Raw genomic sequence first — 14,280 nt, forward strand, 5'->3', positions numbered from 1 at the left:
TACAGATGATCAAATTCCTCATCCTCATCTTCTCAATCTTTCTTCCGGCGGGGGGTGGGGAATGGCAACTAAAAGAATTGCTGGGTGCTGCATGTAAATTAAAATGTTGGCCAAATTCAATAGGGACGTGTGTCTCTGGACCCATACATTCCTAACTTCTCACCTGTACAGCCCTTGGATCCGAAGGGTCTACAGCTACAGCTAGCTTGGACTGCATGTCAATGATGAGGTAGCTATAGTTGTCAAGAAGAACTGGAATGGGCAGTACTTTCACTCCTGGAGGGGCAAAAAGACAGTGATGAGACTCAGCAGAAGGAGGAGACTTCCACTGAAGGCAACGTCTGCAAAGACTATAGATGGACGATGCACTAAGGGCTTCATTTTTGTACTGCACATAAGTAAGACTTAATCAAATGGAATACGATTTATACACAGAGGGATGCAGGGATAGGGGTGAGGGGGGAAGAGATCAGAGTCAAGTTCAAAGCTGGATCTGGCTTACCATTAAAGATCCGGGGCTGTACAGCAGAGTGACCATCTGGATAACGATGTCGTGCCCTCTGAAGCTGTTTTCGATACAGGAGATAACCCAGCCAGGTGCGTGCATACAGGTTATACCTGAAGAATTAGGACAAATAAAACAATTTGTCTTCTTCCTCACTGTTTCCCACACCAACTCTTTGTCTTAGGCAAGTCAATCTTTTTCTTGTCCTGTCCCACATAAATGATCCCCAGCCTCTTTTTTCCCCACCACAGTTTCTTACAATTCTACCTTCTAGGTCCTCCCAGAAAATTCTAGTCTCAGACCTTTGCATGGTCTGGCCTTTAGATTATTTTTTATTTTTTATTTTAATAAACTTGGAAAACATCTACAAACTTGAACATTTCCATTTCCAAAGAACAGGAAAAGTGCACATGAAATCAGGACATTCTATTTATAAATATATATATATATATATATTAAAGCATATTCCGAATTCAATACAGTTTCAAATGCTATATTATTGAATATAACACAATTCTTTGTGTCCCCTTCTGATCTTTTCTAAAATTTAAAAAAATGTTGCATTGATGCTATATCATCATCACTATCTTCTATTTCTTCTCTCCTCCTTTTCTTCTTTCAACTTCTCTTCCTATTCTTTCAAAAATTTGGCAACATTATCACTATTTTCCTTTCCCCCAACCCCTGATTGGCTTAGGGATCTAAGATGACCTCAGGTCATTAATTTAGGTTTCTTGTCACCAGAGTAGAATAACCTTCAAAACATTCAGAAACTCCTTTCTGAATTTGGCTTCAGACCAGCAAACCAAAAACATGATCAACACTAAGAAATTATACTCAACTGAATCAACATTGTATTCTCAAAAAAACATCCCTTTCCTAAAGCTCTGAATGTTCTTCCCTGCTGTGGCTAAGTAAACCTCCTTTTGTTAACTATTAGATGAACCATGAGCATCTTATTTTGTTCTAATCTCAAACCTGAGCTACCAGCTAGCCTAAACTAGGTCTGGTCAATTGTCAAGTCTTTTCAGTTTTCTTTTTCTGAATCTGTCCTTTTCATCCTTTCCCACTGAATAATAATAATAATAATAATAATAATAATAATAATAATAATAATAATAATAATATTCATTACCCATGGTTTGTTTTGACATTCCCCAAGTGATAGGCACCCATTTGGATTCAAGTTTTAGACACAAGTGTTTTCAACATTCCTACACATGTGGTTCTTTTCCCTCTCTCCTTCAGGAAAGTCTGTCATTTGTACTTCTGTAAACCTCATGTATGAAGTTTTCCCTCTCTCCTTGATCTCCTCGAGGAGAGCCTGTCATTTGTACTTCTGTAAATCTCATGTATGAGGTCTTCATTAAGTTAGGGAATCTCAAACGTCCTCTCTAACTTTGGCATTTAAAGTTCTCTATTTCACTTTCAAATTTACATCATTCATTACTGTCACAAAGGAAAGACTTGGGGTAAGGGATTGAGTCTTATTCTTTTCCCCATCACAACTGGCATAGCCCCTTATACATAACTGGTGGTCAACAATCATTCATTAAAAGGCAAATTTTTAGTTCTGGATTCCACTGATAACAGGGAAGAGACCACAGAGAACAAGAGCCAAAAGGAAGAGTTAAGATGTATGGGGAATAGAATTACAGGGAAAAGGGAAGGAGTATGGAGATTCCATCTGGAGAAGCCAACAACAGGTTAAACATGAGGGAGGAGCTATTATTATCTCTTTTTTTGCAGATGAGGAAAATGAGGTAGATAGATGTTAATGACTTGCTGGGGATCACACAGCCCAGTAAACTTGAGTTTAGACTCAAGTCTTCCTGACTCCAGGTCAAGTATATAAAATGGACTTATGTGGTAAAGCTGGAAGAGAAGGGATCATGAGTTAATGGTAATAGGACAGAGGAACTCAAAAGTATGGAATAGTTAAGTATAGCTTTGTTTATTATCTAACACAGGAAGCACACTCTGCTCCTTCCTTCCCCTCTCTCCATATGGTCCTCTTAAAGTTGAAATCACAGTAGATCAGAGTCAAAGGATCTCATGTCTTCTGTTGGTTCTCTATTTCACTGTTTCATACCTCCTTTGTTGGAAAGTTCTTCTTTAAAAGACCTCTGAGAACAAAAATATTCATAACAGCTCTTTTGGAAGAGTCATAAAATTGTAAACTAAGAGGGTTCCCATCAATTGGGGAATGGCTGAACAAATCAATGTACATGAATGTGATGGAATATCAATGTTATGTAAGAAATGAAGAAAAAAATAATTTCAGAGAAACCTTGAGAAAATTGTAAGAACTGATTCAGAGTAAAGTTAGCAGAACCAGGAGAAAAGTTTTATATTAACACTGTAATAATGAACAGTTTTGAAAGACTTAAATATGGGGATCAATCCAATGAGCAACAATGATTCTGAAGACAAAGGATGAGGCATTCTACCCACCTCTTCCTGACAAAGAAGCGTGGGCAAAATGGGAATTAGTTTTGCTTAACTATGTTTATTTGTTGCCTGAGGTTTCTCTTTTTCTCTCTTTTTTCTTCCTTCTTTGCTTTCTTTTTTATTTCTTTGCTTCTTTATTTGTTTCTTCCTTTATCTTTCTCTCTGTGTGTCTCTCTCAGGGGGAGAGAGAAAAAAATAGATGTCTAATAATTGAAAAAATATTTTGTTAAAAGAATTCCTAACCACTTCACTTCCTCCTGTCATTTCACTGAATCATGGTTTTAGGGTTACATGGGATCTTAGAGGTTCAATCTGTTTACTTTACAAATGAGGAAAGTGAGGTCCAGAACTGATTTATCCTGAAAGTGGCAAAGTTTGGATGTGATCCCAGGTCCTTTGATTCTACTACAGAACACTGCCCTCTTATTCATTCTCTTTCCCCCCTATATTTCCTATGTAAAGATGAAATGTGTGTATATATATATATACATATATATATATATATATATATATATATATAAACCCCTATAGATATCCTACAATACCAGTACAATAATTAACCTCGATATGATAAATCACACCCCTTTTCTTTATTTTTCCAAACTCAATCAATGTGTATTCTTTCCTCATCTTCTTACAGCTCTATAATCTTTATTGTTCCCCAAAATTCCTGCTCAGCTGATTTAAACTTTAACTTTTTAGATGAGAAAACTGACTCTCCACTGTTGACAGAGGTTGGATGGAACCCAAGTGTCCTAACTGCTATCCCACTGTTCTTTCCATTATTCCTCTCTACCCAAGTATGACTAATCTGGGTGGTTGGCTAATCAGGTCAGAGATTCTGGTGACTGGATAGGGCCTTGCACTGTCCCTTTTCCTCTTTCCTGGAAACTTCCCCCACCCTTAAGATCACAACTTAATTCCTATATCAAGGGAAGCCAGACACCAAGGATTCCTGGATGGTCCACTTCTCTTTTTTAAGGGGTTAGGGAAGTAGAGAAATGAGTAAGGGGAGAGTAAAGCAAAGAATATCTCTGAAAGAGGAAGCTGAAAATAAGGACAGTCTTAGCTTCAGGGAGCAACTGAGCAGGAATGAAGCAATTTGAGCTCCCCACTCTCCACATTCTAAGATTGCACTGAGGCACTGCTGTCCCAAACAATGGGTCTTTGATTCCTCTCTCCTACCACTAGACACCAGATGCCTGGGGTTTCCGCCCTAAGGAGGGGAGAAGCTAGATGCCTGCATCTTAGGGATGTTCACTTCTCTCTGGTCTCAGTTTATCTCTGTCCTCAGTTTGCCTCTTGATAAAAATAAATGGGCTTCCCTATCTCTGAAAGAAGCTTAAAGCCAGGGATATTGAATGATTCACCGAATGACAACGCATCAGATATAAGGGTGAAAGTTATAATCTGGTGTTTCATTACATGATCCTTGAACTGAAGGGCAGACATGGGATCCCAGAAACTTAGGTTCTGTGCCTTGTCTGTGACCAAATTTATTCATTTGACATTTTTTTGATGGAGGGGAGAAAGTGTGGCTCAGATAAGATTTTTTTTTTTTTAGCAAAAGAAAGAATTTTTCCTAATTATTCAGGAACTAGTCACTCAGCCAGTCAACAAGCTTACTGTGGGTCAGTCACTGAGTTGAGTGGAGCAAAGATGCAGTCCTTGTTCACTTTCTAAAGATGTATTGTGTGTGTGTGTGTGTGTGTGTGTGTGTGTGTGTGTAGGGGGAACAGCAGGCAAGCAATCAGAGGTTAGCTAGGTTTACCTCAGATATTTACTGGACAAGTGACCCTGGACAAGTCATTAAACTGCCTCAATTTCCTTCTTTGTAAAACTAGGAAAATAATAATAAAAATAATATAATAATATTAAATAATATAAATAAAATAATAATAATCTGCCTCCAAGAATTGTTGGGAGAAAAAATATGAGATAGCCTTTGCCTCATTTTCCTCATCTATAAATGAGGAAAATGCCTCCACCTCCCAAAGGTGTTATGAGGATAAAGTTGAGACAATACTTGTAAAACATTAGCACAATGGTTGGCCCATGTTTGTTAAAATTAAAATTTTAAATTTAAACTATGGATATACAAGATAAATCCAGAGTAATCTTATCAGGAAGGCACCAGAAAGACCCAACCTGAAATATAAACATATGGCCATTTGACCAAGCTCTGAACAATGGTTGGGTTCATCTGCCTCTGTGAAAGCATACTCTCTCTCTTTTATGAACCAGCTAAAATTGAAGCTAAGAGCCAATGTCAAGTGGTGCATGTGGAGAGTCCAATTTAAGTTGAACTTTGACTGAATACACTCCTCCTACTCAAGTTCATTTCATGACCTTCAACAGCCACTTAGTAAGTATACCTCAGAGGAAGAGAAAAGCAGCTCCCATAGGGTAGATAGTTGTTACAAAGTCAGGATGAAGTCGGGGGCTTAAGTCTCACTTTGGATATGGGGTGACTGGCCAATCCTAGGTAAGTACCTTTTAGTGACCCAGGTAACTCTCTAACAGTGTTAAATTGCAGAAAATTTATCTACTCAAATTGTTAGGAGTTTCTTCACTGAAAACTTTCTGGATCTTTCAGGCATCCAATTTGAGGCCAAATTTATTCCCTTTAAATTTTTTATTTCAATTTGTGTTTTATATTATAATCATGTTAATTTATTTTCTCTCTATAATTTTTTTCAAAAGGCACTAGTGTTTTTTGAAAAACCAAAATAAACAGTCCTTGCCTTCAAGTTTTCTTTCTACTAGGAAGACATACATAGATAGATAAGTCACTATGTTGTCAGAGCAACTGGGGTGGGGAAATCTGAGAGAGACAGCTGTGGTTCATTTTGAGTGACAGAAATCATCAAATATTCTCAGGGAGGTGAGAAAGCTTAGACTTTAATTCACAAATTGCACAAATGGTTCACAAATTAGTACAAAAAAGTTTACGTTAGGTTCTTTGGAGAAGCAGCAAGGCAGTGAGTTTCAGTACTACTGGAGCTAAAGGACTAGGGTAAAGTGTGATTAGCAGAATCTGAGGGAAAGAAAGGCTAAAGTGAAGGCAGAAAACCAATGATCCCTAATGAGGGAGAGTAGTCAAGTGGAAATCACATTTTGGTTCTTTAATGAGGTAAAGAAGGTGAGTCTCTAAGAAGATAGTATAAAGTTAAGCAAAAAGAGGCAGTTAAAAGCAGGGAAAGAAGTTTCTAAGAAGTCAATCAAGTTAAGCAAAGAAGAAACAGCTGAAGGAGAATAGCAAAAATTGAGTCAGGCACAAGTTAAAGAAAGTGAGTTTTTAAGAAGAAAGGATCCAGCAGCATAGAGCTAGGACCACATAGGTCCAACCTACAGAAAGGAAGGGGAAAAGAAACCCAAGCAGCTGCCTATCAAGTGATGTAGGAAAAGGAAGGGGCAAGAGGGACAGACCTTATTTAAATCTACATCTATGGTTGGCTAACACCTGGTGTAGGAGAAGGAAGAGTTTATTGCATACTCCAAGGCTGGGACTTTATTTAACATCTGGTGTAAGTTCTGCTGTGTACTGCTCATGAGAAGCATTTTTGGCTGCATCTGCTCTCAGGGTGTGATCCAGGTCACACATTTGACCTACTCTTGTTAAATCCAGAGTGAATCAGGATTAAAGACATAGAGGAAGTTTACAAAAGTCAATACAGAATCAAGAACATTTCAACAGTATAAAAAATATATATAAGATTTGTTTCCAAACAAAAGGGTTACAGCATTTCTCTGTACCCAGAAGTCCCCTGCTTCAAATACAAGCTGATTTGAGGACCAAGATGGGACCCATAGTAATCAGGGAAGGAGGTAGAACCCAGCAGAGTCTAGGAAGAAGATAAAGATTTCCAAAATACAGGGGAACATGTGCCTTTCAGGCATAAGGAACCAGGTAGAACAAATAATTGGAGAAAATTAATAGAAAATGGAATGTCATTTTAGTTGGACCACAAAATATTTGAGATAAAAGTGGAAAATTACATTAGAATAAAATTGTAGCTAGCCTTAACTGCCAAACTGGAGTAGCTATTTTATTCTAGATTCAAAAGGAAGCCAGTGAAGACTTTTGAACAAGAAGAGTGACATGATCAACACTGTAGCTTAGGAATATTATCTTGGTAACTACATGGAAGATGAAGGAGAAAAAAAGAGATAATGGAAACATGGAGACAAAGACAATATGATCTGGATGCTTTAACAATAATCTAGGATAACTGTGACTAGGGTCTGAGATGAAGTGGTGGTTTTTTATGAATGAAAGTAGATTTTGTGAAGGTCGATTTGGTAAGCCAAAACTATGGATTTAAGAGGTGAGGGAAAGAGTAGGGAAGAAAGGAACATACCAGGAGAAAGGGAAAGGAGAGGTAAAATGGAATAAGTTATTTCACATAAAAGAGGCAAGAAAAAGCTTTCACAGTGGAAGAGGGGGAAAGTGAGGGGGAGTGAGTGAGAGTCTTCCTTTCATCAGAAGTGGCTCAGAGAGAGAATAACATACACATTCAATCAGGTAAAGAAATCTATTTTACCCTAAAGGAAAATAGGAGGACAGGGATGAGAGAAAAGGAACAGGGGGAGGGGAGGGGGCATGTAAGTGATAGAAAAATAGGAGGTGTATGTAGTAATGCAACACACTTTTGAGAACAGAGAGCAAAAGGAGAGAGAGAATAGAATAAATGAGAGTGAAGGGGAATGGAATGGAGAAAATATAACTAGCAATAGCAATAACAAATGTGGGAAAAATTATTGAAGCAATTTTTCTGATAGACTTATGATAAAGAATGCTATCCTATCCCAAAACAGTGCTGATGGTATCTGAATACAGACTGAAGTAAAAAAAAAAATGACTCCAAATTATGAACTAAAAAAGAAAATATAGAGGAGAAGCATGTGAATTTTACTTTGGATTATGTTGAGATTGAGATGCCAGGAGAATCTTCAGGTGAAAATTATCAACATGCAACTAGAGGTCAGCAGAGAAATTGAATAAAAACATACAAAGTCATTCAATAGCAAAATAGGTTATTTTGGAATGAAGTTTACTCATCACTGGAATTCTTTACACAAAGATTGGATGATCGCTGGTCAAAAACTGATTTGGGGGGCATCAGCCTGAAAATAAGGGTATTCCTGGGGGCTTAAGATAACCAAAAGGAAGAGAGACTAGAGAGGAAGATTAGAGGTACCAGGACAAAGAGCTTTAAGGGAAAAGAGATCAAAAATGATACAGCCAAAGTAATAACAGACAGGAAAGAAGACAACTGGGTAAGAGAAGGGGTACAGGAAGTCAAAGGAAAGTGAAAGAGAATTCAAGAGGAAAGAGTTGTCCACAGTATCAAAAACAGAGAGGGGTCTTGCATTTAACATTTATGAGATAACTAGCAAATTTTGTGAGAACAGTGTCAGTAAAATATAAGGGACAGAAGATAGACTGGGAGGCATTATAATCTTGCTTCAACAATTCTCTAGAATAGTTTGTAAAACAGAAGTGTTCTCAATTGATTTGAATGTAACTGATGATGAGGACTAGGCAGATATCTGTGCACTTTTATGCCAATAAAGTTTTTTTTTAGGTTTTTGCAAGGCAAATGGAGTTAAGTGGCTTGCCCAAGGCCACACAGCTAGGTAATTGTTAAGAGTCTGAGGCTGGATTTGAACTCAGGGACTCCTGACTCCAGGGCCGCTGCTCTATCCACTGCGCCACCTAGCCGCCCCTATGCCAATAAAGTTGATGAAAGCGGGGCTTTTGTTATTATATTGGAGAGATTGTTGTATAAGGAATTTATTACATCATATTTTAATAAATTTAATAAATTAAAGATGTAATGTCAGGGAAGAATTTTATTTTTATTACCATAACCTTAAAGTGCTTTATTAATACTTAAAATTTGTGTTTCCCAATCCCCTACCCTTAGGAGGGTTGCAATTCGACTCAGTATATTTCCATAATCCATTCATGATGCTTTCTAATGTTTTAACAAATTAAATTGGTTGATAAAATTATAATGAGGGGCGGCTAGGTGGCACAATGGATAGAGCACCGGCCCTGGAGTCAGGAGTGACTGAGTTCAAATCCAGCCTCAGACACTTAACTATTACCTAGCTGTGTGGCCTTGGGCAAGCCACTTAACCCCATTTGCCGTGGAAAAACCTAAAAAAAAAATTATAATGAATAACTTTAAATTAGAAAAAGTCACATAGAAAGTATAGGCTACTTTCCATTTCCTGTAGAAAGGCAGGAGGTTACTAGGGCAGATTATGGTACACATTGTCAGATTCAGTCACTGTAGGGGATATTTTTAATCAGTTGTTTTTCTGTCATAAGATAGAACTCAATTTGGTGAGGGGAAAGACTTTCTATAAAGACAAAATTCATTAGTGAAACATACTAAAATAAAAAATTAATGGGCGGCTAAAGTGGTGCAGTAGATAGAGCACCGGCCCTGGAGTCAGGAGGACCTGAGTTCAGATTTGACCTTAAACACCTAATAATTGCCTAGCTGTGTGACATTGGGCAAGTCACTTAACCCTATTGCCTTAAATAAAATTAAAGAAAATAAGTGACAGATTATTCTGCAAATCATAGGAATTTTGACTTGGAACTAGAGGTCATCCAGTCTAGTCCCCTTTTAAAGATGAAGAAACTGAGGCCCAGGGGAAAATATCCCAAGGTCAATAAAATGGCATAGTCTAGATTAGAAACTAAGTCCTTTAGCTCTAAATTCAGCCTTTCTTCCACTTTACCATGTTATATATTTTCTTTCAACTCAGTTTGGCCATTTTCCTAAGTTTCATTCTCTATTTCTGTCTTTACTCTCCCATCTTGCTCTGCCTCTCATTCTCTATTTCTTTTGCATGGAGAAGGAGTATATATGCTTTTAAGGTCAGGGACTATTTTTCATTTTGTTTTTAAAAATAAGAGATACATAATAAATGGATTAGCCAGCCTGGCTGCTGTAGAGAGAGTTCTTAATCTAGCTGATCTTAAAAAGAGGTCCCTTCCAACTGAAATTCTATTTAAAAAAAATTCCTATTTATAAATAGCTTGTGGGTTCTCGTTTTCAGTTTGCCATTGTTCTCAATAAACACATGGATTCACTCATGGATGATGAAAAAAATTTGAATTCTTCTAATTTCCTTCTAGTTCAATTTCCTCATTCTCCAAAATGAGAAAGCTGAGGCATAATAGTGGAAGGCAACCTTCTACATCTGATGGAAATAAACGGTTCCTAATTAACTCCCCAGAACATGGGTATAAGAGAGAACTTTTTGCAGGGAAGCAGTTAATGAAGGTGAGAGAACCTACTCCTTGCCCTGAAACAACTACCCTCCCCCTACCACCACAACTAATCAGACACCCAGGGTATGGGTTGGGAAGTCAACTATGACACTATACTATGCAACAAAGAACACAGAATGCAAAGTACCTGCTTGTCGGGGCTGTACTGGTAAACAAGTACTAAAGTTCAATGGAAACCAGAAAATTTATAGCATCAGAGAGAGGTCTATCACTTTTCCTAGACTTTAATTCAAAACACCAACACACACAACTGAGTGAGCCTTCCTTCTCCATCCCTCTCAATAGATGTCCCCATCCAGTGGCATAAGTGAGACCTTATGGTCTCAAGTACCTCCATCCCATCCCTTGAACCAGCTTTAGGGCTAGTTTGGGATGAAGAACAGGGGTTTGGAGAAGCAGAAAGAAGATGGAAAGTGCCACCTCAAACTAGTTTCTCATTTTTTCTCTCTCTCCCACTCCTCTTCTTCCCTTCCTTTCTCTATATATCCCCCAAATCCTCAAGCCAATAACAACTAGTTTTCCCATCTACAGAGTTTCCTAAATGCTTCTTTCATTCCCCATTAAGCCTGACTTTCAACTCCATGCTCAATCTATGGAAGTCCCAATGTTAAGTGGGGCCTCTAGATAGTCTGGTCTGCTATGCTTCCTCATTTCCTCACACCTACTATTGTATTCATCATATGCCAAACTTTAGGAACAAATGAAGTTTGGAGAGTTAAGGAGTCGTACTTTTTTTCCTCTTTTACCTAGGATAGCAAGTACAGAAAAAACTTTTTATGAGGTTGAGGGACAAAGAAAAGAAAGTCTAAAGAATGTAAGGGAGAGAACTAACCTGAATCTTGGTCAGAAGTCCTATTCATTGAACTAGAGTTTTAGTTAGTCCTGGCTACTAAAAAAAATAATAAACAAACAAAAAAACTCCTAATCTTCTTAATTAAGAGCTAGTGGGGCACGAGAAGGGAAGTTGTGGCATGTGATACAGTGTTCTTACCATGGTGATAAAAAATAAAGTGAAAAGGTACTAAAGAAAAGAAAGAATGACAGCAATGAAGTTGAAGACAATAAAACATTTCTCAAGGGGAGCTACTAGCAAGAATGACAAGACTGAAGATGTCATTTCCAGAAAGTACAGAATGAAAGCAGGGAAAAATTAGCAATGATTTGCATAAAGTACCAACTCTTGGTATAAGAATCACCTGTTTTACATAGCATAGGCTCATTCTTTAAGAGGATATTTCTTCTTTGGTGTCTGAGATATAGAAAGGCTCAGATCAGGAGAAACAGTGGTCAGAAAATTCATTTTTACCTCTTTCTTCCTTTCAGGGGAAATGTTTTCCTGGTTATTTGCTATGTAGATTCTGCAGCAAACATCGGATAGAGGATATTTTAGTGGGTAGTGGATAGTGTTTTATTTTTAAACTTGTATCCTTCTGATTTTTTAATCTCTAATTTAGTAAAGTGACTTTTTATTGTAGTTTTATTTTTCACAAATCATGAAGCTGACCTCACTTAGACCTCATCTAGAATACTGATGTTTATTTTTCTGCCTGCAGCCAAGACTTATCTTGGACCCATAGAGAGGTTGATATCTCTCTCAGAAGAGAGTGCATACAAAAATCTCAAATAAAGATTCTCTAAAAACTTCCTAGAAATTACAGTTGTCCAAAAGTGGAGTAAGCTAGCTCAGGAGGTAGTAGAAGTAAAATAAAAACTTTGTGACCACTTGTCAGAAAAGCTACAGAACATATTTTTATTCTGTGATACCATAACAAGAAATTTATAGAACCCATGGGACGATATTTCCTGGAGTCTCTTGTACCCTTAACAGGTGGGAGGAGATGGGGAGGAGGGAGACCAGAACTTGGGTATAGCCAGGAAAAGGGCAAGAAAAAAATGCAAAGATTTTGCATTGTTTCGTTTCTCTCCTTAGGAAATCGAGACTGTTTCAAACTAAGTAGCCCAGTCAGGGGAAAGATCCAGTCCCTCAGAAAGTAAGGGTAGGTAGGTCACTCAATGGATAGATTGCTGGACCTGGTATCAGGAGTTCAAATTCTGCCTCAGACACTTAACTAGCTTTGTGACCTGGGCAAGTCATTTCACCCAGTTTGCCTCAAATTCCTCACTTGTAACATGAACTAGGGTAGGAAATGATCAACCAGTCCCCGGTCTTTGCTAACAAAGCCCCAAATGGAGTCACCAATTGTCAGATATGACTGAAATTACTAAACAAAGATGGGGCATGGAGGATTGGTGGGAAAGGAGAGAAAGGAAGATAAAGAGATAAAAACTGGAAAAAAAAAAGACAACTGTAACAGAAAAGTCCTAGATTCCTTATAGTCAATGAATTTTAGAGAAGATTATCTTTTAGTATCTTCATTCCTACTTACAGAGCAGAACAGTCATCTAACCATTCAACAAAGGTACCTGGCTTTGGCTCTTCTCTCTCCTCAGGTTTGGGCTAATTAATTCAAAACAATTCACTATTATTAAGTACAGATTATAACCCAACACTAGATTAGGCCTATGTGAGAAAGAGAAAATAAAAAGAATTACTGTCTCATTTCTTATTCCTAAAAAAATCATCTCTAAAATGTATATAATGCTTAACAAGGTAGTATGCTGACAAATGCCTATCTCCAAATTACAGATGAGGAAACTGAGGTTCAAAAAGTTACAAACCAGACACTAGGATAGGAGGTCCATGAACTTAATACACACATATACATATATATAATATATGTATATATACATTTCAATTTAATTGGTTTTCTTTGTAATTCTTTGTCATTATTTTATGCATATGAAAATATTATGATTAGGAACCTCTGAATCAAAGGAAGAATTCAGAATTTTTTCATTATGCCGCACTATCTTGTCCATTGGAGGTGTGGAATTATATGGCACCTCACCACTAGATATATTGAAGACTCCATATAGATATGAAAACATAGTTTATTTGTAGAGGTGGGGGGACTGTGGATATGGAATATAACATACACTATCAGATGTAACTGATGTGCTATTCAGTTTTCTTAAACTGCTACCCCCCTTTCTTTATTATTTATTTTATTATATTCAATTTGTTATTTTGTTATAATCTTTGTTCTCTTCCAGAATGAAAACACCAACTTGTGAGTAGTAACTGTCCCACAGGAGATACAATTGGATATTTCCAATAGGGTAACACATTTCCTTCCTCCTTCCTCCTTCCTTCCTATCTTCCTTCCTTCCTTCTTCCTTTCCCTCTTTCCTCCCTTCCTTTCTTCATAAATAATATAAATATGATAAATTGGATATTATTTCAAGGGGAAGAAACTAATAATAGGGTAGCTCAGGAAAGATGAGGTTGAGTAAGAAATGTCATCTCTGATCCAAACTGCAAAATGGCTGAGACTCTTACATAGGTCTCCCTGCCCATCCCTATGCTCCCCAGGCAAACACAAACCACCTCCCTCAACCCCTCCTTCCCTCCCACCTCTATCTTCAAAGGCTGCTTGTACTCCAGGTCAGGGCTTCCCTGATCTACCTTCTGTCACTCAGTTTCCCCACTACCAGGTCCAGGGTTCTAGCCTCCTCCCATCTCATCTCCTGTGCTCCTTCCTGCTGGAATCGGCAGTCTCTGAGGTCCCTTTGTGTTCTCTTCTGCATCCTTCCTGCCCAAGTGGGCCCCTCTCTATAGCACAGGCACCTGCCTGTTTCCTGCCAGTTCCACTCTTCGGAACCAACAACTCCTCCCATATTTCCAACTCCACCTAAGGTTTCAGCCGTGATTGCAGAAGACCTCTGCTTGGGAGCTTATTTGGCAATATGTGGACCAGGACAATTTTGAAACCTAGAATCAGTAATGTACACAGAAATTTGGAAACCCACTGACATTGTTGATACACCCAGTGGTTCTAGAATGGCCAAGCTCTCTGAATTCTGATTTTGGGGATGTTAAACCTATTGCCATCATGAGACTCATCTCGAATTCTGATTTTGGAGATGTTAAACCTATTGCCATCATAAG

The 14,280-nt window shown here is 37.9% G+C and overlaps 1 protein-coding gene across 3 annotated transcripts in view; it reads right to left on the bottom strand.

Moving 5' to 3' along the window:
* Window positions 1-14,280, bottom strand: part of PNKD (PNKD metallo-beta-lactamase domain containing) — a 64,932-nt gene that overhangs the window by 10,074 nt on the left and 40,578 nt on the right. For all 3 annotated transcript variants that reach the window (XM_074191379.1, XM_074191380.1, XM_074191378.1), the window contains 2 exons: window positions 503-618; window positions 164-276 (listed from right to left, as the gene is read on the bottom strand). In XM_074191379.1, coding sequence (XP_074047480.1) covers window positions 164-276; window positions 503-618 — 229 coding nt within the window. The remainder of the gene's footprint in view (window positions 1-163; window positions 277-502; window positions 619-14,280) is intronic.

Source organism: Macrotis lagotis, chromosome 6 (genome assembly GCF_037893015.1).
Source record: "Macrotis lagotis isolate mMagLag1 chromosome 6, bilby.v1.9.chrom.fasta, whole genome shotgun sequence".
NCBI lineage: Eukaryota > Metazoa > Chordata > Mammalia > Peramelemorphia > Peramelidae > Macrotis > Macrotis lagotis.